At 38.1% G+C, this 24324-nt stretch overlaps 2 protein-coding genes across 2 annotated transcripts in view; one reads left to right on the plus strand and one right to left on the minus strand.

Annotated features, from left to right (window-relative positions):
- The first annotated feature begins 890 nt into the window (after window positions 1-890).
- Window positions 891-12334, plus strand: CHRNA3 (cholinergic receptor nicotinic alpha 3 subunit). Its single transcript, XM_019533371.1, has 6 exons — window positions 891-1448; window positions 3566-3705; window positions 3796-3840; window positions 7337-7446; window positions 8703-9705; window positions 11358-12334. The coding sequence occupies exons 1-6, from the start codon at window positions 1394-1396 to the stop codon at window positions 11484-11486; spliced, it is 1482 nt and encodes a 493-aa protein (XP_019388916.1). The 5' UTR covers window positions 891-1393; the 3' UTR covers window positions 11487-12334.
- A 4402-nt stretch (window positions 12335-16736) lies between these two features.
- CHRNA5 (cholinergic receptor nicotinic alpha 5 subunit) overlaps window positions 16737-24324 on the minus strand; it is a gene marked incomplete at its 5' end in the record, with an annotated part of 23168 nt that continues 15580 nt past the window's right edge. Inside the window, 3 exons of the mRNA XM_019533155.1 lie at window positions 16737-17716; window positions 21006-21837; window positions 22834-22977. Coding sequence (XP_019388700.1) covers window positions 17555-17716; window positions 21006-21837; window positions 22834-22977 — 1138 coding nt within the window. The remainder of the gene's footprint in view (window positions 17717-21005; window positions 21838-22833; window positions 22978-24324) is intronic.

A 24324-nucleotide genomic window follows, 5' to 3' on the forward strand; every position in this document is an offset into this window, starting at 1 on the left:
AAGAAAGATATTAATGTCCATGGAAAGTAGATATGCAAGAAAGGAAGAAACACACATGGAGAAGGAAAGGCAAGAAGGGCTGCTTGCTTTGGCCAGACTGAAAGGACTTGCCCTACAAAATTTTGCTAGGAAGAGTTGCCATCAAAGTCATCTCCCTGCCTGTCCTGTAACACCTTGCACTGAGGCCAGTTGGCAACCGCTGCACAAAAGCAGTGTTGGTGTTATGCTCACCTTCCTGGCAGATTTTCTATCACAAGTAACTTCTGGAACAAGATCCTGGGACTCATAATTATTCCCGAAGTTTAAAAGAAATCCTCAGGTAGCTGTATGCATTTGATATATGGATCCTGCAAATCATATATATTTGATCCATAGGATGATCAAAATTTAACATTCAGCAGGAAGGCTTCACTGAACTTTCAAGCCAAGATCATTGCTAGAAATGGCAATGTTTCAAAGCCAACCTCTCTCCCTGACTCTCAGGGCCAGGAGGAAGCAAACTGAAAACCCTGCACCCCTTTCTGCCCTCCCTATTTTGGTTCCCAAACTGGATTCTCCTAGGCCAAGATGGCAGGAACCTTGTGGGAAGAGCTGTTCTCAGGAGATTTCAGTAATGTTGAGCCCCATCTCTTGATGTTTAGGTTTCCACCATGACTGCTGGGCCTTATGTCCAATCCTGTCAGTATTTGCAGGCATGCTAACTTCAGGACTGAGAACAGTTCCATTGATTCCAACAGCATTACCCACAGCAGTAAAAGTAAAGCGTGCACACATGCTTGGAGGACTGGGAACCTGGTCAGAAAAACAAACAAACCCTCATATAGCAGTACCTGCATCAGTGAATTCATTACCTGTGTGCAACAGGAAATTCAGGTCCCAGAGGCTCGGCTGACTGCTAACTCGAGCAGCCCTAACATCAATATCCATTACAATTCAATTACAAGATTTTCATTAACTAAACCTGTCCTAACAGCTTGGCACAAAGTTCCTGTGGAGATTCAGATTCTGTACAGCAGCAGATTGGAAAAACCTCTTATATTATCAGATTACTGGGTTACTTTAAACATCAGTTTGTGGCCCCTTGCCTACCATTGTTACCAGGTTATTGCTTCTTGCCTGCAGTCACTACATCTATTTTGCCTATGATTTATTTTATGTTTCTAACACTCTCTGCTCGCAACTGTACAAACAGCTGGAAGGGGGCAGCCCAAGCAGTCTAATGGGAGCACTTCTGTAAGGATTTCTTCTTCAGGGTCCTGCAGTCTGTCGTTTCCCAGGATTTCATACATCAGAGGATTGGAGCTGTCTGTATTTTCCCATACCTATGCATACAGTCCTGGCAGCTGAGCTCATCTCCTGCAGTCTCTACTGATGAGCAGTAATTCATAACACCATGGGAAGGATGTACATACTCTTTCTAACTGCTGCCATCGTCTTTGTCTTTAAAGGTAAGTGATCCTTGAATTTTCTTAAAGCGGGTAGGAGGAAGATGGAAAACGGCTCTGGAGGATGCATTTTTAATTAGTCCAGAGCTAAGGTTCAGCGCTAGTGAAACGTACACCAGTTTCATATTAAGCACAGATTTTTTCTTAAGCAGTTTTTAGATCTCGTTGTATAAAGCAGTAACAACTTGACAGTCATGATCTGGGATGCCAAATGGCTGCCACTAAGTCACTTAAATGTTAATACAGTAAGACAAAGTTCGAGATATTTTAAGGCTTAAGCCACACTCAATACATGCTATATAGTGCCGAAGCATCAGAAGAGATAGAGGATACTAAAAAAATTGCACAAGAGTCTTAAGATGCACTGTTCACAGTACACGCCTCTCTCCCTGCAAAGCAGAGTTCTCCTTCTTACTATTATTGATGACCTCAGAGGTGATGAAAAAAAACTCTAAAAAGAAGTGCTAAATTCTTAGATAAGTCAATGTAGTTGCTCTCGATAATGTAGTGGTTATTAGACATGCAATACACACACACACAAAGGATTTAAAGAACATGTTGTGGAAGTGGAAATAGGCTAATAATATTTGGGAAGGAAGAGTCTAAAAACTGAATATGAATCTAAAAAAAACCCCACATCTGCATAAAAGACCCGAGGAATATTAACTTGCTAATAATGATAGATGAGATTATTAATAAATATTGATGAAAACAAGCAAAATGGCTTAAAAATGTTAATTCTTCAGAAGCAGGAAAGCATCACTCTATTTTAAACTGGTAGGTTGGCTTAAGGAGCTTTACTAACCTGTAAAAAGCAGCTTACCATGGGGTCAAAGAAGCGGGTATTAAACTGTGTTGCCTGACATTTTGCAGGTTTGAGACATGATATAACAAGTCTGGGGACAGAAGTTTGGCTTGTGAAACATTAAAATCAGTTCTGGTCCAGATTTCCCTGCTGATTATTCAAAATTTTTTTACAAAGGCTGAAAAGCCTCAGACATAGGATAGCACATGTATATAAATCCCACGGACAGTATTTAAAAAGTACCCTATGTAGCTATTTCAGCTACATGCAAGAGTCATCAAGAGCAGAATGCAGCTCTATTAAGTTAGTGCTGCCACAGCTGTGTTTTCAATTGATGTCCTCAAGAAATGCAGAATTGATCTGAGTTGTTTTTTTCCATTGAAAGAATCTGGGGGGAATCTCATCTGAGTTCCAGGTAAGGGACCCCTAAGCACACCACTACCACCTTGTGGGTGTGGTTTACTTCCCAAAATGTTTATTCCTTGACCCTGTGGATAAGAGGGTAGTGGGGGATAATATGATTCTCTCTGGAGCCAGAGGAGAGTGAGTAAATGTGACATAAATCTGTCAGTTTGCAGCTTTGCCAGCAGCCATTGGAGCAAATCTAATAGCCAAATGGATCATTACAATAAGAAAGAATGCATTTTTTTCCTCAAATACTGAATTAATTTTTAATCCTCATTTCTATATTTTAATCGTATGGATTAATAAAAAATTCCATATTTTGCTAAAATCCATATTTTAATTTAATATTTTAAGTGCAACCCGTGCCACCATGAGCTTCAGATTCCTAACAAAGCTTCAGCACTCCCTGGAAGATTGTCATGTCATAACACTCTCTGATAGCTCTTTACAAGATATAAGGATGTCCAGTCCATTTGCAACTGCACCCACTCCCTTTCTGCAAGGAAAAAGGACTCCTTCAGCTCCAGACTCTATGATTTTATGAAACCGTCCATTCACAAAGATACACACGAAAAAGCTCCACATACCATTACATCTTAGTGCTCCATTTTTACTTATAGGAACATAAGAAACTACGCTGTTCTTTATGGTTATGCCAGGCTTGGAGGAACCACAAACTACTGCACAAATACTGAGCAATTAATCTAGTGCTGGGCAACATGAATAATGAAAGCATTATTGTTGTGTCATTGTTCAACCAGTCCTCCCCTCTGTCTGTAAGAAACTGGTGCAAGTGCAGCTGCAGAGGTTTAATGACTAGTTATTAAACTTTAAAAGAAAACAGCATTTTGCCCTAAGAAGCTTCTGGGCCTGTCTCAGACAGCCAAAGCCCACATGTCTTCCCTTTCAGGTTTCAATTGTTCAGAAGCTGAACACAAGCTGTTCTCAGTCTTGTTCACCAACTATAGTCAGTTCATCAGACCAGTGGAGAATGTATCAGACCCTGTCATCATACAGTTTGAGGTGTCCATGTCACAGCTTGTGAAGGTGGTGAGTACCACGTTTTTTCTCAACCTAAGTGTTATATTATCAGATTAAAGAAAGCCCCACTCCTTTTTCAACATATCTGTGTGTTTTCAGGATGAAGTGAATCAGATCATGGAGACTAACCTATGGCTGAAACATGTAAGTAAAAATAATCACTAATACTAATAGGAGCTCAGTTGATTTTTATTTTAATTTAATTTCAGTATAGAGTTTGTTGTTGCGTTCTCCAAGGCAATTCTGAGACATGATATATCCTACTAACCATGCTTTGGTTAATGTTTGTTAATATCACTATCTAGATAACATTTTACATTTAAAGCATTTTCCATCCAGATATCCTACAGTACTTTAGATAGGTAGGTAAGCATTACTATTCCAATTTTACTGATGGATCATCTGAATCACAGACAGGTGAAGTGATTTGACCAGGGTCACACAGCAAGCCAAAGACAGCATGCCCAGGTCTGTGATCTGACATTAAGTCCCGAAGTTCTATGCTCCGACCACCCCGGGCCCAGGCTGAAGTTATGGTGTAACAATTAATTAGTTCACACTACCTCACCTGTATTAGATCTTTGATTAAAAAGGTAGATGCTATTGCTAACATGGGCAGATCTAGGATTTTGGAAGTGGGGGAAGGGCTGCAGATGGTGTGGTGCATAAGTGCATATAACACAGTATATATTTTTCTTCAGGTGAAAAGAAATTAGAAATTTTACTGATATGCTAGGGGCATAGAGCTGTACTATTCAGTTTAAGATCGAAGCAAAAACAAATAACTTCATTGGAAGATGCATTAATTTGGTAGATCAGTATTTGTTCTAATCTGATTTGTATTCAAAAAGAATGGAAAGAGTCCCAGCATAAGGGGCACCTGGTAAGTTACTCACTCTGCTCTTTGGTGCAGAGTGCAAGGGTGGCCAGGCTTACCTAATCCACGGCTGCCCCCTAGTGGGTATCTCTATATTTGTAATAAATACATGATAGAGGCTCTTTTGAAATGGCAGCGAGAGCATAGGATAGACTGTGAGCTTCAACTTATTGAATCTCCAAAGAGCGTTCCCCTCAGGAAAGAAAGAGTTGTCAGTTAAGACCCTCCACACCCTGGGGAAACCATAGGGATCATGGGATTTCAAGCTGATACTATAGATTCTGGTAATATACTTTCACCCTCAGCTCGTCTAGGAGTCCCAAACAGAATCCAGCCTGCTGTGTTCACCTAGGCCACATGCTACAGTTTTAGGTTGTGAATAAATGTTGATTGGGCTGAAACCAAACCCAAAGGTAGTTTAAGCCTGGGCTTTGATTTGGGAAGACAGAAGAAGAGGAGAGCAAGGACTTTTCTGTACTCCCTGCTTACATCTCCCCTGGTCAGGGTTGCCAACCCTGCAGGATTGCTCTGGAGTCTTCAGAAATTAGATATAAATATTCAGGAAACTGCTGAGAATCACCTGGGAGACAAAATAAATACTAAATGTTGAATCCAATTTATACAGTAGTCCAATGGGTTTTTAAAATGTAATAGTAGTGTGCATTTGCCTTCCTGTGGCTCCATAGTGAATAAGTTCAGTCATTAATATCAGTACATCGTGTGACGAAACCTCCCGGAATAGATTCAGAGTTGGCAACCCTACCCCTGGTATCCAGAAACACCTGATCTCATTGATTCCAACTGCAGCTGCTTAGACAGGACTGGATTAGGTGCAACTAGCATAAAGTCATGGTGAAGACAGGAGCAGAACTCCCAATACAAAATTCACGCACGGCTAAAAAAACTAAAAACACCTTACACCAGAAGCAATTCAGAGGTGCATTTACATTAATATTTAGGGCTCATCCTAACCCTCCAACAGCCCAAGCCAAATAGATCACCCATCCCTTTCTTTCTCTTACCTCGTAGCCACTGCACATCATACTTAGTGTTCTTCAAATGCAGCCTTTCTAGGAAACTTCTGGAAGAGTACTGGGCACTACTTTTAGATCATAGATGGAGTAAATGGGGTACAAAAGTCCAAAATAGGGAATTATGGGACTGCTGCTGAAGGACTTGCAGTGCCTTTGGCTTGCAGTACCTAGCTGAATTCTAGATGAAGGGAGGCAAGCTGGGAGGGAGTAGCAGCCTCTCAATCTCCAGTGCTGGCATTCAGCTGAGTTTCTGGAGCTGGCCTGGCCTGCTGGTTTGGGCTGAGCCTGACTGACAAGAATTGAAGATAATTAGCCAGCCCAGAGCACAGTGCCAAAGGAACGCAGTTGAGGAGACAGACTACACTGAGGGGCAGAGCTGTCTGGCCCAATAACTTTACAGATGTGCCCTTTGGGTCAATCTTAGCTGTTAGTGTAGACATACCCAGAACTATCTCTGCCAAACTTCTGTATTTCAAATGTAAAATAGTGGACTGCTGCTTTCTAAATAGTTTGTGGGACTTCCTCGTTCCAGCTCCCCACGCTGTTTCAAAATGTGCCCAACAGAAGGACTCAATGAAGCCTGAGTTGTCAGTCAGCTACATTATTAACCTTTCCAAACTGAGAATAGGTATTAGCAATAATCTTTGTCTAGCAGTGTCTCACATACACTGACCATAGACACATCTGTGCACAAGAAATACCTCAAGCATCATTAAAATGCAGCCAGCCCTGAATTGTGAAAGATGGTATATCCATATAGCTTGTGTAAGAATGAAACAGAGAACAAACAACATCATCCCTCTGAATCTACAGGGAAATTTTATGTGGAGAAAAACGTAACTACTTGTAGTGGAGCTTAACACACTGACTAACCTGAAGTACACCAGGATTTAAATTACTAGAAGTGGTCAGGACTTTTCTTTTTAAGTCTGAACCAAATGTTGGCACCTGCAGTTTTACTTCACTTTCCTAACCTGGGTTCTTAATTCCATATTGACTTCCAATTAACACCATCACCTATGTGATTACCACCACCATTTCCTACAGCCTTTCCTTTTATATCTCCCATTAAAGCATTAACCATAGTAAGTCATAACCAAATTCTAACCCACCTAGTGCCACCCTAGTTTGAGGGACCTGGCAGAAAAATAGCACAAGTTTGTATTTCCAGACAGTTTCCTTACAACAGAATAACCACAGAAATGGAAGACTAAATTCAGTAGGCCCAGAGGCCCCATCCACTCCTACATTCCTATATTTTTCAACTGGTTTTACTTTTTCTATGCAAATGGGAGCTGTAGGAAAAAATATCAGGGGCAAAAACATCCTAATGAAACATTTGCAGTGTGGACAGGAGGCAGCATTGTCCAATGGAAAGACACATAGCAGCAGGAGACATTGGTTCAGTTACCATCTCTACAATTTACCTGCTATGTGACTACAGTCAAGTTATTGTTTCTGTCTCCTCCCTTTCTCACTTTCCCTGTGGACTTTCAAGCTGTTGGAGCCTTTGCCTGTATGTACAGTACTTATCACAATAGGACTGCACTCTCTGTACTAATGAATACAAACACTTTCTTTTAACATGATACATGTAGTCATCATCATACAAAAACCTTACAAGTGACATGAACATTCAAATAACATGCTCTAAGAAATAATGTACAATAGTCCACATAATTTAGGTTTTGCTGTATTTCTAATACAGTCTGGTTTCTTCTGTGGTTAGATCTGGAATGATTACAAGCTTAGGTGGAATCCAGCAGACTACGGGGGTGCAGAGTTTATTCGAGTTCCATCTGACAGGATCTGGAAACCTGATATTGTCTTATATAACAAGTAAGATTTGTATGTCATCACAGCTGTTTTTACTCAGGCACACACAAACAAGATTTTGTTCAAACCAGCAGTACAGTGAATATGGGTACGTAATTTAAATAGTTTCTGTTCCTTAAGGGAGATCTACCCACCAGCCACTGCAGTTTTTGCTGTAAAACTGAATGCTACTGTTTTTGGAGCTGATTGCAACCTGGTTTAAAAGAAATACATACGTACATTTTACTTGAAGAAAACAAGAATCTTGAGGATCTACCACCTTTACTACTTCCTCTCCACAAACCACTCTAAGATATTTTTACCACCATCTGCAAGTCCAAAGTAAAGAAGAACGCATAGTTCTGCAAAACAATATTCTTCTCATTTACATGGAGAAGATGCTTTTCAGTTGTTCACACTTGTAACTATACCTGGCTTTTAGATCCAGGATTTTAGCAGTTCAAAATTCTGACCATTTGATACCAACACCTACATAAGAATGATCATATAAGAGCCCCAGGCTTGGTATTTCCAGGGTTTTTGCTGAAGTCAATCAGGAACCCAAATGTTATTGAGCTAGCTGATATGCTCTATCTAAGGAATCTGGCCTCAATTAAATATGGCTAAACTTCCCTAGATATAGTAGATTAGAAGCAGTGAGCTGGTGAGTATTTGGTGGCGAGTCCTTAAAGAAATCAGCTCCTCCTCCTCCTTCTACAGCTAGCTAATCACATAAAGAGCTAAAGGCCATTCTTTAGTATCTCTTTAACATGGAAGCAGTAGCCAAAGCTGCACCAAGGATGTTGTGCAATTGTGAACAGGTAGGCAGATAATCCATGAAACATTATTAATAAATGTATCTCCATTAAGAGGTTTGAGAACCACTACTGCAAAGAAGTCTCATGTCAATAGACCCAACTTTATACCACAGACAAGGAATAGTATCAGCTATTGTGGAGTGGACAAGCTAGAGCATGAACCAAACACAGCAAAAATTAGCTTGTGTAAGCTTGTTCTGACACCCATGTTTCATGCTTGTTGTGCTGGGTCTTGATGGTATCTAACCATGTTATTGGAATAGAAAATAGTTTAATCAAAATCATCAGCTGGTGTAGGTCTATAACTTCACCCTCCTCAGTGGAACAATACATTTATACCAACCACTGTTCTAGTCTTACACATGCTGTTTAGCCCAATTAGCTTACTCTTAAAATTGTTTGAAATTAACTCATGTAACTGAAGTGTCAAACTAGCCTTTTTCCCTTGGTTTGTTTTTACAGTGCAGTTGGAGACTTCCAAGTTGATGACAAGACAAAGGCTTTACTGAAATACACAGGAGAAGTGACCTGGATGCCTCCAGCTATATTTAAAAGTTCATGTAAAATAGATGTTACCTACTTCCCATTTGACTATCAGAACTGCACCATGAAGTTTGGTTCCTGGTCTTATGATAAAGCTAAAATTGACTTGGTTTTAATTGGCTCTAGTATGAATCTTAAAGACTACTGGGAGAGCGGAGAATGGGCTATTATTAAAGCCCCTGGCTATAAACATGACATTAAGTACAACTGTTGTGACGAGATATATACAGATATCACATATTCTCTTTACATTAGGCGTTTGCCTTTATTTTATACCATCAACATGATTATTCCATGTCTGCTGATTTCTTTCTTAACTGTCTTAGTTTTCTACTTGCCTTCAGACTGTGGTGAGAAGGTGACACTCTGCATATCAGTCCTTTTATCCTTAACTGTATTCCTTCTTGTAATCACAGAAACCATCCCTTCCACCTCTCTGGTGATTCCGCTTATTGGCGAATACCTCCTCTTTACTATGATATTTGTAACGCTCTCCATCGTCATTACTGTGTTTGTACTTAATGTGCACTATAGAACACCCAAGACGCACACAATGCCTATATGGGTGAGAACCATTTTCCTGAATTTGCTTCCCAGGATCATGTTTATGACGAGGCCCACCAGTGATGAAGAATATAATCAGAAGCCAAAGCCATTTTATAACGGTGAACTCTCAAACTTAAATTGCTTCAACAGTTTTGAAAGCAAAAGTGGCTTCATATGTCAAGATGTAGCATGCAGCTGTTGTCGGTATCAGCGAATGAAAATCGCAGATTTCAGTGACAATCTTACAAGGAGTTCAAGTTCTGAGTCTGTAGATGCTCTGCTTTCACTTTCAGTTTTGTCACCAGAAATGAGAGATGCCCTTGAAAGCATCAAATACATTGCAGAGAATATGAAAATGCAGAATGAAGCCAAAGAGGTAAGAACAAATGGCAACTTTGCTCAGAATATGGGGCCATTTAGAAAGAACATTCAAGTGGTATTTTAATTGACTACCCTAGACATTTTTCAAAATATATATTGCAGAACAGAGCATTACTTTATGCAAATAAACTATGTATTATATTAGAAGAACAGGGAGCTTTGAATCAGCTAGTTACCTGCAAGTCTTTTTGGGAAACAACTTGCACTGAACTTTTACACTTCTAGTAAAATGATATTTGTCACTTAACGCTTTTTAAGACAGACATGGTTGAAAGAATAGAACATTAGCTTTATCACTGGGATTTTCCCAGATTCTGATCTTAACACTGCTGCTGCCTCATTACTAGGACATCATGATTTCCCTGTCATTTGCCACGCGTTTCTCTTATTCCTTTTTAAGGAGGGTATTATTCAGAATGGCTGCAAGGCTTACGTTGATTCCAGTCCATGCCGTACCCCTTCCACCCTTGCAAAAAAATAGAACAGCCATCCTCAAAGCTGACAATCTGCAGTGGTTCTTAAGAATAAATGTACATATTGTTTTAATAAACAGAGGGGAGTTTCCTCTGGCTATGGATGTTTCTCAGTCATACAAAGAGAAGGAGAAAGCAATACATTCCAATATCACAAGCATCTATTTAACTTAAAGTTGGGCTTGGGTGGGTTTTGTGGGGGGTGGGTGTTGGGGGTTTTTTTTAGCTTTTTTTGTTTGTTTTGCTGAATCAAAGCCTTATTCAGCACTCATTTTTTAAAAATAGATTTTAGCTTAGAAAAATTACTTTCTGCTTCAAAAATAAAACTGCATTACTAACTTTTGGAATAAGCTTAAAAAAGAATTGTGCAGGTATATAATGTAAAACTAGGGAAGCTGTAGTAAAGATGAACTGTCTGAGTTTAAAAACGCCAGTTAAAATTAAAGTGCACTAACTAAAGCTGTACCTAACATCAGTTCTTAACATTTTTAAAATGTTTATTATTGTCCAATGCGAAAACCGTGGAATACACCTTCCTCCCCAAACCCTGAAATATGAAAGGGTGCATGAGACAAGAGAAAGGCTATCATACATAATCATCTTTTATTAAGATATGTCAAGACATAGCATGCAGGTGTTGTCAGTATCAATTAATTGTGTTGAGCTTTTCAGTCATAAATGTCAATTCTCTTCTGTTCTCCCATGCACATACCTCTCAGCATCTTCAGCAGGAGAAATTTATTTGATAACCTGCAGTGGGGCTTAAGTTCCTCAAGTGATTGGGTGGTCAACATTACCTATTTCAGCGTACCCCTACAATCCCAATATTTGATCACAGAAGAGTTGCCACCTATGCTGAGGTGCTGCCAGGCTAAAAAAAAAGAATAAATAGTTTTATTTGAAATTATGCTATAATGCTAATTTCAGCTTTAAAAGATGGCTTCTACAACTCAGACCAAATAAGCTTCAGCTGTACTCAATCAAAAATCATTATGAGACTAGTGTGTAGCAAACTGACGTGCTTTTCTCTTATTCCAAAACATGTTTCAAAAGTGGCCTTTTCAGGATGGATGTACATACATTCCAAGAACGTTTTTGTTGAACACAGGTCTCATCATGCATTTGTCAATCCACTAAATACATACACTTGCTATTTCCTTTGTTTATTTTCCAGATTCAAGACGATTGGAAGTATGTGGCCATGGTAATTGATCGCATTTTTCTATGGGTATTTATCCTGGTATGTATTCTCGGAACAGCAGGATTGTTCTTACAACCCCTTATGGCTGGAGATGAAGTGTAGAAATTAAAAATATTGTGTTCTAAAAGGAAGCATCATGTTTGGTGACCAAACATGGTATGCCTTTTTTTTATGCCACATGTTTCTCCACGTGAAGTTGTATTAGTAGTTTAACAACAACTCTAGGGTCACTATGTTTGACCCAGCAAGATTCATAATCAGTCTGAAAAAAAAATTAACTGATTTTTTAAAAATGTTATTTAGTTAATTTCAAAGTAATATTCTCCAGACTTACCAGACATCTTTTACTAGAATTGGAGAAAAAGCAGTTTACATACAAAAAATGTACAGGAGCATGTTGAGGGTTCAACACAGACGTCATCAGTAGGAGAAAACCACAGTATTCCCATAGTGTCCACAAGGCCAAGGGAAGGCTAATATATTTAGGATGCTGACTTACTTTCAACAGCATGGCTTCTGTTAAATAAAATCCCTTTAGGATGTGATGAGATCTTCTGAAAGCAAGGTCATAAGTGATACAATTCAAGCATACAGCCTTTAAAAAGTTTAGATCCTCAACTATTTTGCTGAAGTGAAGCTTCTTGTTTTACAATGCATGTAAAAATCAATAAAAAAGTTGAGGGGAATGAAGAGTGGGAAAGTTATTTTAAAACTGGGTATTATATGAAGATAGCCAACAGCCATCATTTGATTCTGCCCATCCCTTTCTGTGTCACAAAACATGATTGTCAGCAAGATGTCAAGATATTCAAACCAAGTTGTACCTTATTTACATACAAAACTAAACAAAAACACCACATACAACCCCCATTTAGCATAACTAGCTCACTGAAAGATTAAAATAGCGACAGTGCCATGCAACAGCAAAGTACTAGTTTCGGCACATTAAAGAATCCTGTAAAGTGTGTGGGTAAACTGTTTCTAAGGCTTACATCCCATAATATATGTTTTGACAATAACCATAGATATGCATATAGGAGCATGATATAGGAGCAAAAGTAAACAATATACCTAAGTATTTGTAATGGGGTGATATTTGGTATAAATGCAAGTCATTCACTCTATACCAGATTCTTTGGAAATGTTCTTGGAAATACAGCAGTTGATACTATCATCAGATGTAATGTTTTATGAAAATAAAGAGAATTGAGCTGTCACAAGAGTACATGTTGTTTCTTTATTTTGCATGTGTGACAGATGGAGTGTTATATAACTAGGTAATTTCTGCACTCTGAACTGAGTAATTCACAAAAAACACAGACGCAGGAGCACAGAACTCTTAAAAATAGTTTGGTTTTAGAAAACACAAAGGAACCCCTGAGGATGAACCACTGCACCTAGAAATTCTGGTGTTCACCATTTTATCCTTAAATAATGTATCTAAACTACAGAAATGATTTAAAACACTTCACAAATTTGGCAAAATGGATATTAATACCTATACAAGGATTGGTCCCCATTGTACCCGTTGCAAAAAGGGGAAAAAACAGGAGCAGAAGAGGTTGGAATCAGCTGGGAAGACCATGCTCCCTTGTTCAAATAATATAGTTGCAGAAGTAAAAATATGTGCACTGTGAATGCAAGCAGAAACACTGATAACATTATTAGTAAGCGGTGTGAAGAGTAACAAGAAGGGTTTCTACAAGGATTAGCAACAAGATGATGATCAGGGAAAATGTGGGTCCCTTACTGAATGGGGAAGGCAACCTAGTAACAGATAACACAGAAAAGGCTGAAGTACTCAATGCGTTTTTCACCTCAGTCTTCACAGGCAAGTTCAGCTCCCCGATTGCTGCACCAGGCAGCACAGTTTGGGGAGCAGGTAAGCAGCCAAGTGGCAAAAAGAACAGGTTAGGGACTATTTAGAAAAGCTGGACATATACAAGTCCACGGTGCTGGATGCAATATATCCGAAGTTGCCAGGGGAGTTGGCTGATGTGATTGTAAAGCTGCTGGCCATCATCTTTGAAAACTTGTAGTGACTTGGGGAGGTCCCAGATTATTGGAAAAGTGCAAATATAGTGCCTATCTTTAAGAAAGGGAAGAAGGAGGATGCAAGGAACTACAGACCAGGCAGCCTAACCTCGGCTATTGCAAAAATCATGGAGCAGGTCCTCAAAGAATCCATTTTTAAGCACTTGAAGAAGATTAGGAACAGTCAGCATGGATTCACCAAGGGCAAGTCATACCTTCTATGATTAGATGACTGGCTCTGTGGATACAGGAAGAGCAGTGGACATGATATACTTTGACCTTAGCAAGGCTTTTGATACCGTCTCCCTCAACATTCTCACAAGCAAACTAAAGGAGTACAGGTTTCATGAATGGATTGTAAGGTGGATAGAAAACTGGCTGGATCGCTGGGCTCAGAGGGTAGTAAATCAATGGCTTGATGTCCAGTTGGCAGCTGGTATCAAGTGGAGTGTTACAAGGGTCCATGCTGGGGCTGGCTATGTTCAATATTTTCATCAACGACCTGGAAGATGGCATAGAGTTCACCATCAACAAGTTTGCAGATGACACCAATCTGGGGGGAATACTAGGTACGCTGCAGGGTAGAGCTAGGATTCAGAGAAACTTCAAATTGGAGGATTGGGCCAAAAGACATCCTGACAAGGTCCCGCACTTAGGACAGAACTGTCCTATTCACTGGTACAGACTGGGCACCAACTGGCTAATCAGCCAGCTCTGCAAAAAAGGACCTGGGGGGTACAGTGGATAATAACCTAAATATGAGCCAACAGTGTGCCCTTGCTGCTAAGAAGGCTAACGAAATACTGGGCTGCATTAGTAGGGGTGTTGCCAGCAGATCAAAGAAAGATTCTTCCCCTCTATTCAGCACTTGTGAGGCCACATCTGGAGTACTATGTCCAATTTTGGACTCCCCACTAGAGAAAAGATGTGGACAAATTGGAGACAGTCCAGCAGAGGGCAACAAAAATAGCAAGGGACCTGGGGCACATCATTTCTACGGAGACGCTGAGGGAGCCGGGCTTATTTAGTCTGGAGAAGAGAAGATTATGGGGGGCGGGTGTTAATAGCAGCTTTAAACTACCTTAAAGGTAGTTCTAAAGAGGATGGAGCTAAACTGTTCCCAGTGGTGGCAGATGACAGAACAAGGAGCAATGGTCTCAAGTTGCAACAAAGGAAGTTTAGGTTAGATATTAGGAAGAATTTTCTCACCATCTCATGCCAGTAAAGCACTAGAAGAGTGGTTGTGACTCTCCAGCCTTGGAGGTTTTTAAGACCTAGCTAGACAAACCTTGGCTAGGATGATCTCATTGGGGATGCTCCTGCTTTGAGCAGGGGGTTGGACTAGATGACCACCTGAGGTCCCTTCCAAGCCTGATTTTCTATAATTCTATGAATGTAAGAGGACACAAGCATCCAAAACAAGTTCTGCACCCAGCACACATGGGTGCTGCCCATCTACTAAAAGTTACCAAGATACTGAAGTTATACTATAGGTCAAAGCACATACCATACTTATCTGAATCTAAGATAAGGTTTCTTTCCCCATTCAACATGAGGGGAAGCCCCTCATCTTAGATTTGAGTACAAGCAGAGGGGAGCTCTGACTCAGACCCCAGGGTGGGGAGGGGGCAGGCAGAAGGGGAGGACAGGTGCTGGGGATTTAGGCACTGCAGGGAGGGGTAAGCATTGGGGCAGGCATGAGGGAGGGGACAGACAGAAAGGGAGGGAAACAGCAGTGGGGCAGGTGCTGGGACGGGGGGGAAGGTGAGACAGGTGCAAGTGGGAGGATAGCAAGCAGCAGGGTGTACAAGCATGGGGCATGCAGGCACCAGGAGGGGAGCACACAGGTGGGTGGGGCAGGTGGCAAGGGACAGGAGTCAAGGCTCAACTCCCCTGTTGCCTGTCATACTACCACCAGCCCCCTGCTGCTGTCTGCTCCACTGCAGCAGTGGGGGGAATTAATTTAAGATGAGCCTGCAAAAATGAGATTGTACACATGGAAAATTACAACAAATTTATCAATTTCTCATGTCTAGAATCTAATTATTGATGGATCCTCTTAAAATTAGAGTCATCTTAGATGTGGGTACAGTACCTTGTTGCTTTCAAATTAAATAAGACAACGTAAGCAGAGTTAAATGTCTGATTACAACCAAAGAAGGAAAGTTAGGCACATCTCAAGCATACGTACTTGCCCTCCTGTTTACAAACCTAACAAAACCGTAATACAAAACCAAGAAAATTACTCCAAAGGGAAGAAATGGGATGCGAGGCAACAATCAGGGTTACTGTATATGTTCAAAAGCAAAGAAAAGAAGAATTCCAGTGCGATGGTCAGCAGGAGGACACTTGCGATTATTGCAAAGAAAGGGGAAAAAGAAGAGCCCAAGTCTTCAAGGCTGCAATTAGTGCCATTTACCTCTAAGGAAGAAATCTGTCATTTTCCATAAGAGAGACACCTTCCTAAACTTATTGCATACGACATCATCTTTTCACAGTAATTAAATAGCAAATATAAATATTTAGGTAACTATTTAAACAAGGTATTTCTTAATGAAATAAACCTGTATGTTAGAACATAGCTTCCATATGAAATGTTATAACAATATAGTACAGGAAAAATCAGGGGTAGACCAGATTCTATTAAAGAGTTTTTACTTGAATTAAAAACATTGAGAGAGAACTTTGCTTTAAACTAAATTAATGTGCAATAAAACCAATGCCCAAAATCTACTTTTGTCATGTAATATTGTCATGTTGCCATACCAAAGAAATCTGAAAACTCCAAAAAAATAGATCATATGGCACCACTTAAGCTCAATTATTTATAATTCAGTCCTAGGCCCAGCTCTAAAAATGATAGGACAATTTCAGGACTATCAGTTAATAAATGTGTGAAAATTCAATTAATTCTATTTAGTTAACTAAACAGCTTATGCATCTCTCGAGTAAGTTTCATTCAAACAAAAGAATTCCCCAAATTGTATTTCTTCTAAAACCATTTTTTCCCCTCAAAATGTTTTTTGTAAACAGTAGTAGAAAAAAACAGTCTTGCCATACAAATACTGGATTCCCCCCTACCCCGGCCCCAAATCAGGAGATCTTGATTTCCTGTCTGCCAGAATTCTTTCCCTCATTTTCCATATGTGAAGTGTGAGATGGTAATATATATCCCTGCCTTATACAGATGCCGATGCTTATTTTTTATGAACCATTATAGAACTGCAATGTAGTACTAATTCCAAACTTCAGGTAAAAACTGAGCTGTCTTTAAAGTTGAGCAATTTTCATTTAGAATTTACAAATAAAGACAAAATATTGAAGTGCAGATCACTATTTTTATTTACATATTTTAACAAGTGTGTTAGAAAAGCTTGTTATTGTTTTTGAATTCTTTGCGTTTTCATTTGTTCTAAAAAAAGCCCTGGAATTTTCCAACATGCTTAAAAGAGTTAGTTTTCTTAAAAATCCTCTGCCACCCATTGTAATAAACTGAAGTAACAAACCAAAACACTATTACATAAACATGTGCAAATGTTTAATACTCAGTCAAACAATATATATAGTATTTTGCCAGCTCTAAACAATCAGCATCTAAAAACAAGTTCTGAGTTTGCTATGGGTGCCGTATGGTAACACTGCTATGCTGTGCCACCATGGTTTAGTATTTCCGTTTGGAAAAACAAAAGTAGAGCGTGGTACCGGCAGTTACTGTGCCTTGCGCATGGCACATAGTTACATTTTGCCGCTATGTCGCCATGGCAGTGCACTATACCCAGGGAGTGCGCCCTATGGCAATGTAGCTGGCAATCACGTGCGTCTACTGCTACATCACAGTAGGGCAACGTGTAGGCACATCCAATAGGTAGCAACCTACTGTATTCTTTTTTGGCATAGCATACATGCAAATGTCTGAAAAAGTCTTTCTGGTTTTATCCAGACTGATGTAGAAATTAATTCTTAAACTAACACTCAGCAATACTCTATTCTAAAATACATTGCTTAAACATAAAAATGTTTCAGTTTTTATAATTCAGTTTTTAAAATGTGCCCTACATAGAATTTGCATAACTATAGAGCTACTGGACACCTTTTATGAATAGGGTTCAGAAGAGTAACGGCACCTCAAAAATAGTTTATGTATTTGTGCTTCCTATATGGACTGGTACAATTATATTTGCCCATTTATGAATAACAGGAATAAACAACACAAGTGATCCAATTATTGAAACCAGAAGAAAAGTCCATAAAAACATTCGATCAAGCACCTGAGCTATAAATTTCCAGTCTTCAACCACCTAAAAAACAAAAAACAAAAAATGATCAATATGGAATACTACAGAACACTTGAAAAATACAACACCAAATACAATGTTCATTCAGACAATCCACGGTGTCCATTTTCAATTATGCCAACTTCATAAACAACCAATCTCATTTTTGTATTGTTACACTGTGAGCTAGAGCAGGAAAGCAAACCCCCTTTGTGAAGAGGGCAGAACAGATATTAATTATAGCCCATTAGCCAGAGTCACAAAATCAGAACCTAACCCTGAAAAATGCTGGTCACCCAGAACTTCCTGGGAACTGAAGACACTGAAGTTTGTGGGTGTCCTTAAATTGAACATCTATCTGCATCAGGCAGCTACAACAACAGAGTTTCTTCTCAATAAAATTAGAATGCAAGTGGAACGGGCTTTTTGGTTTAGGACAGGAGTTGTGTATTTATGGAATTTGTGTATTTACACAATTGTGTTCTTCAGGGTCTTTTTAGCAAGAATCAAATTCATCCAAAATCTGAACAACAGTTTTGCCTACATGTGATAGAATTTATCTACAAAATACCATTGTTATTCTGTAGTTACATTAACTAGAAAGGTAAAGTTGAATATGGTTAACCTAGAAGTTTTTGTAAAATTAGTCAATAGTTCACAGTCCGAGAAGTTATCAAAATCTTTAAACTGTGAGGAAGAAATAAGGGCTTTTTGTCATGTCATTGTGCAAATGTTTTCTACCACATAGAGCCCTAAATGAGAAAAACTGCTGAACCCAGTCCCACTTTAAAGGCAAGACCAAAAATAAGAACATCACTTGCTACCAACTGTTTGCAGGATTGGTCCTCTAAAGTTTTGACTCCTTGTTGTTTGCTTTTGTTCCCCTCAATTATCTCTCAGTAAAAATAATTACAAGAGTTCTAGTTTCTATGCTTAGGTTCTGATCTTACAATAAACTTTGCATGGGTGTAGGGGTGTGTCTGTGTGAATCTCATTGCAGAATCAAGACCCTGGATTGCATTTTTATTTCTTTTTGGTGTTTTGCTCATACAACTGTATTTAACATATTTAAATTATAAACAATAGGATAATGCAACATTATGGCAGAGAATGCAACTGATAAAGCAGAAAAGCAATTGTAGCACTTCCAGCTCATATTCAAGCATGCAGTAATTTGAATGCCCAGGTCCTAAATGCACATTCAAATACCACTGCACACATTTTCCTTAAAAACACCCTAATAATTCACTGCAAAAAGCTTATCAGTTCAACACCACATTGGAAAAACTAAACAAGCCTCATTTATTCCAATGAAAACCAAATCAGTGGAGTTGTGCAGTGAGAACGAAAGAAAAATCAGTGTCATAACACCCAAAGGACAATACTGACTACAACTATATTGTAGCCATAATACACACAAAGAAACTATACATTTAATATCATACTGTACACAAGAAATGGTGTGTATGTGTGTATGTGTGTGTGTGTGTGTGTGTGTGTGTGTGTGTGTATTATATATATAAAAAAATGAAGGGCATGTCTAGACGTATGTTTGGTTATAACTTGAGAATGGCTAGTCCAATCTATGCTCAACTTTCCAAAAATCACTGAATACCACCCAAGGAAAATTATAGGCAAGTTATTTTTCACTTGACCCTTCTTGGGGCTTCTATTGACTAGGATTACTTCAGATAACAAACTGACACCACTCCATTTTGGATAAAGTGAATTCAGTTCAATTGTCATTATTATATTGATGTTTGCCTTTTTTTTCTTCACTCCACTTTAAATATTAAATGTTAAATATGTTGTACTATGTTCTTGAAAAATAAACAATATTTTTTACCTAAATATGTTGTACTTAGTTCTTTGAAAATAAACAAACCCTGCAACTACAAAAATAACAACCCAAGCGAAGAACAGGTACTTCAGTTAGTACTATGTAAAACATGAGGCTAAAGAGATGCTATTTTAGGGATGTGCTACAGTTATGCACATGTAGACTGCTACTCCCATGAGAATGAACATCAGGAGAGACTTGGGAAAGCAGCAGATAAGCAGACCTGGGAGAATAGGCAACAGACATACAGACTAGTTTCCCATGTAGGTCAGGTCAGCTCTGGAAGATGTGTTATGGGAGGCCTATGCCTTGCCAGCAGCAACTGTATGATAACATCAAAAGCTATTACGCACCAAGTCACACAGCAAAGTTGTTATTTTGTGTTATATATTTTCAAACACTTCTACAATGGCCTGAAATAGTGTGTTTAGGCTGTAGAAGTTCCAACAAATTTTGGACAAGGGAAAAATACATTAAAGATGCTCTTAACTGATGTCACCTTTATAACAACACACTGGATCAGGCTACCTAGAGAAGTTGTGGAATCTCCATCCTTGGAAGTTTTCAAGAGTAGGTTAAACAGCTACTTGGCTGGGATGGTTTAGTTAGGGATAATCCTGCCTTGAGTAGAGGGCTGGACTACATGACCTGTGACTACCCTTCCAATCCTACTTTCCTATGATCCTATAACTTACCATCCATTTAAAAAAGGCAACTTTGGGGTGAGGACTTATGGACTGAAAAACACCTTTTAAAATGCTGATGATTTAAACACACTCCTCTGATATAAGATATATAACAGTTACCACTCACATTTAATCAAACTACAACTTGGGGCAGTACTTAGAAGTCTATTATACATAAAATAGTTTTGATTTGAATTTTACAGCTGCTAATTTTTTCTGAGTAGTACTATTTCTGATTTTGAAATCTTTTTTTTTAAGTTACATTTTTAAGATGAATTGGTACGACACCACATGTTTATTATAAAAAGCAATGAATTTTAAACTTAAAAAACATCAGAATTATGGGCATTTACTTCCCTGTAATAATGTAAAAATAGAACAGCTCCTAAATACACTCCTGGCAAAAATAAAAAGTAAAAAAAGATTTACAATGTAGACTAATGTAATTGGCTAAATAACTCTAAAGCCTTTATAAATAATTAAAAGAATATATTTTTAGAAAGACCATAACAGGCTTGAATGTACAAGAAGGCCATAGAGATTGTATAAGAAGCCTTGATAAATACATACACTTTGCCATACTTGTATTTTTATTTATTTATTTATGAGGTCATGGCACTGCTTCCATTAAAAGCATGACAGACAGAAATGCTAACTCATGTCAAGCTACCTCTGGTCATTGGCATACTTAAAATACAGTAAGGGATGTGTACTCTATGCCATCATTTAGATTCACATTCTAATTTCTAATCTTACCAAATGAGTGCAACGTGACTAATACACACACCTCACGAACTTCATTCTCCTTCATGACATGTCTTGTAATGTATCGGATGGAATCTAGAGCTGCTTCCAAGGTATTTCTGGATGATTCTGATGCACTGATATTGCTACTTTCTTCTTTCCGAGCAAAATATCTATCTACATGACTTCTCATGCAAAGTAGTTTTGGAAGTTTATGAAGAAATATCTTGCGGACCCATGGTGCCATAGCATTGTGTGTAGAGGAGGAACGATGATGAATATTAATAGCAAAGACAGTTATCACAATGGACAGTGTCACAAAAATCATAGTAAACACCAAATATTCTCCAATAAGTGGTATAACTTTAGAAGATGATGGAATAATCTCTTCTATGACAAGAAGGAAGACAGTCAAAGACACCAGTACTGAAGTACAAAGAGAGATTTTTTCACCTTCATTTGAAGGAAGATAGAAGACGAGGATAGTTAAAAATGAAAGTCCTATACAGGGAATAATGAGAAACAACGTGTAGAAAAGAGGCAAACGTCTGATTATAAATGAATAAGTAATAAATGGATACCAGCAGCATCCATCAGTTCTGTTCCCTTTGCTTCCTGTTGCAGTTACTATTTCCCATTCTCCATTATCAAAAAAATCTCTCTTGTCAACATCATAATCTTCTAGAATTATATCAACCTGTGAGCCGTCATAAGTCCAGGAACCAAACTTCATAGAGCAGTTTTGGAGGTCAAATGGAAAGAAGGTAACATCAATAGTACAGGAACTTTTGTAGTTTGCTGGTGGAGTCCAAGCAATGGTGCCATCGTATTTTACTACTGTTTTTGTAGAGGTTCCTTCAAAACGGCCATCTGCACTAAAAAAAACAAAACAAAAACCAGTAATGTTACTATTACATTCATTTTGGACAAGTGATTATAATGATGTGCTTCCAAAGTATCATTTCAGATACTTATGAGATTTTTTTTATCTTCTGAGAATAAATTTTGCACATTTATTTACAGCTCAGTAATTGTTTTGTTTTTTTAAGCAAAAACCATCTAGTTGCTTGTGGAAAAGGGTATTATAAACAATTTATCGTTTAAAAAAATGTGATACTTTTTAAAACAGTTTTAATGCTGCATTATAAAAGCACTAGACATCTGATTTTTTTCCTGGACATAGTCCCTAGTCAAAAGATGTCCTTAGTGGTAGCCTAGCAAAAATCTATTTTAATGTAGCCAAATAATATAGATATTAAAAAAATCCACATGGCACCAAAAGTTATTTTATAAATACAATAATAGACTTATTATCAAATGTTATACCATTAAACTACAGGGACTGTACATATATATTAAAGTTAAATAGACACTTTCATTTGACATTCATTCTACCTAGGTCGATTATCTCTATGCATGAAACTTACTTAATATGTCAGTGTGTAAGTCCAGTCCATAACAATGCACATGGGTGGCTACAGGCTATTATGTATACTTGGGACTTAAAAATCCAGGGGGAATTCTGAAAGATCCTTTGCATTATTACTATCCTTGAACAGAACTACATCCAATATCTAACTAGCAAATAGTGCTGCATGAAGGAATTTGTGTAGCTATTTTTTCTTTTTAAATATCTAAAAAATAGATACAAGAACAAAATAAAGGTTGCAAAACAAACTAGTCAAAAGTCTGGAAATGCCAAATTTAAGGTTGCCCATACAGTCATAAACTCAGCCTCCTTACTTGTACTGTGTTATGACAATCGTATGATTATAAACTATTATGTAGAACCTAAATCTTAATTTATGAGCAGGTTGGGTAAAGAATGAGAGAGGAGTAGTTTATTTTATAAAAATAGATTACAATCTTACTTGTCGTACAACACAATGTCTGGGATCCAAATGGAATCTGATGGGACACGAATAGATGTTATTCCAGCATAGTCTTCAGGATTCCACCTTAATTTTACATCTATCCATTCCTGTAAGTACATGATAAACGTTAAAAAATCATGTCTGTAAAGAAAACTTAACATAGGCAATGTGCGCATAAAAGCAAAAAAAGCAGAAACAAGTTAATATAAAGATCAGACTTCTTGTTTCCATGATTTTAATTACATTGATCCAAGAAGTGCCTGGTTCAGTTTTCAGTTCTTCAGTTTTAAAGACATTTTGTTTGACAACACTTCTATATGGCACTCAAATATTTAAAGCTTCTTCATTTAAAAAAACATTCACCTACATGGAAACAGTTATAAATAGTAATGGATAATTTTAAAGGTGTGGTTTGAATGAATGTCCAGAAGTTTGGGCACTTCCATAAAGGTGGTCTAAAATCTATACTCAGAAAACAAATCCCATTGTTTCAAGAGACTGCTAGTACTTCCTGGTTCCATCAGTACTGGAAAGACCACCAGTATGAGTATCTTAGCAGTTTGGTAATATTTCTGAATTTTAAAAAAATATAGAAGTGCAGGAGACGAACTGAATCTCCAGAAAGATCATCATTTGGACAGACCTTTAAATGAGATAATGTGCCTAATGCACAACAGAACTGACCATCAAACCTAAGTACTTGCAGTGACAGTCTGGGAGGGCAGGAGGTCAAAGACTGAGGCAGTCTGCTGCTTCAAGATGGGAGGGAACTGTGTCTACTTCTGCCTTCATTTGACCATTTAATAGTTAAGCCAAAAAGAAATACCCAGGTGTACCTGGCAGATGTATTAGGGGAAATGGAAAAATGGAGGGAGATCCACACATACAAAGTTAGCCAGCTCTGTGCTTATATGGGTAGCAGCCCTAAAGATTCTTTGAAGTAAATGTGATATAATAGGACTGTAGGACAAAATTTAAAAATGAACGTATAGCAGTTTAAAGGGAACTTGGTAATAAATAAATGCAATGCTAATAATCATTTCCAAGTTTAGCTCTGGGTGGTGACTACTATAACTTGCAGACATTTTCTGTTTACAAGTAAATACATTTGTTTTTTGTTTGTTTGTTTGTTTTTTGGGTTTTTTTTTTTTTTTTTTTACAGCCAGTCCATTTCCCTAGAACTCCAGGTGGTTTATAGATTCTGAAATCTTAGACTATGTTAATCTCAAAAGGCTCATCATACTATCTTGGCAGGATAACTTTACAATACTTTCAAAAACACTTATACAGCATGTTGCTTACAATAGGTTTTGACCATAAAACACCTAACTAGTGCTTCTTACAGAAAAGTTAAAATATGTCTTCCATATTTAACTTATAAAATAAACTTTTCTAAAATGTTTGAATCTCTTATTACAGTTTTGTTTTTGTAAAGACAGGTGGTTTTTAGAAAAGTGTATTATTTTGAAACAGTGTTACAGCTATTAA

This window comes from Crocodylus porosus, unplaced genomic scaffold (assembly GCF_001723895.1).
Source record: "Crocodylus porosus isolate Cpor-Errol unplaced genomic scaffold, CroPor_comp1, whole genome shotgun sequence".
Taxonomy (NCBI): Eukaryota; Metazoa; Chordata; order Crocodylia; family Crocodylidae; genus Crocodylus; species Crocodylus porosus.

Bases quoted from the DNA above. Each gene is read 5' to 3' on its own strand.
- CHRNA3 (XM_019533371.1), top strand. From the start codon at position 1,394: ATGGGAAGGATGTACATACTCTTTCTAACTGCTGCCATCGTCTTTGTC. The intron at 3,706-3,795 runs GTGAGTACCACG...GTGTGTTTTCAG, and splicing joins TGTCACAGCTTGTGAAGGTG to GATGAAGTGAATCAGATCAT. The intron at 3,841-7,336 runs GTAAGTAAAAAT...TTCTGTGGTTAG, and splicing joins CTAACCTATGGCTGAAACAT to ATCTGGAATGATTACAAGCT.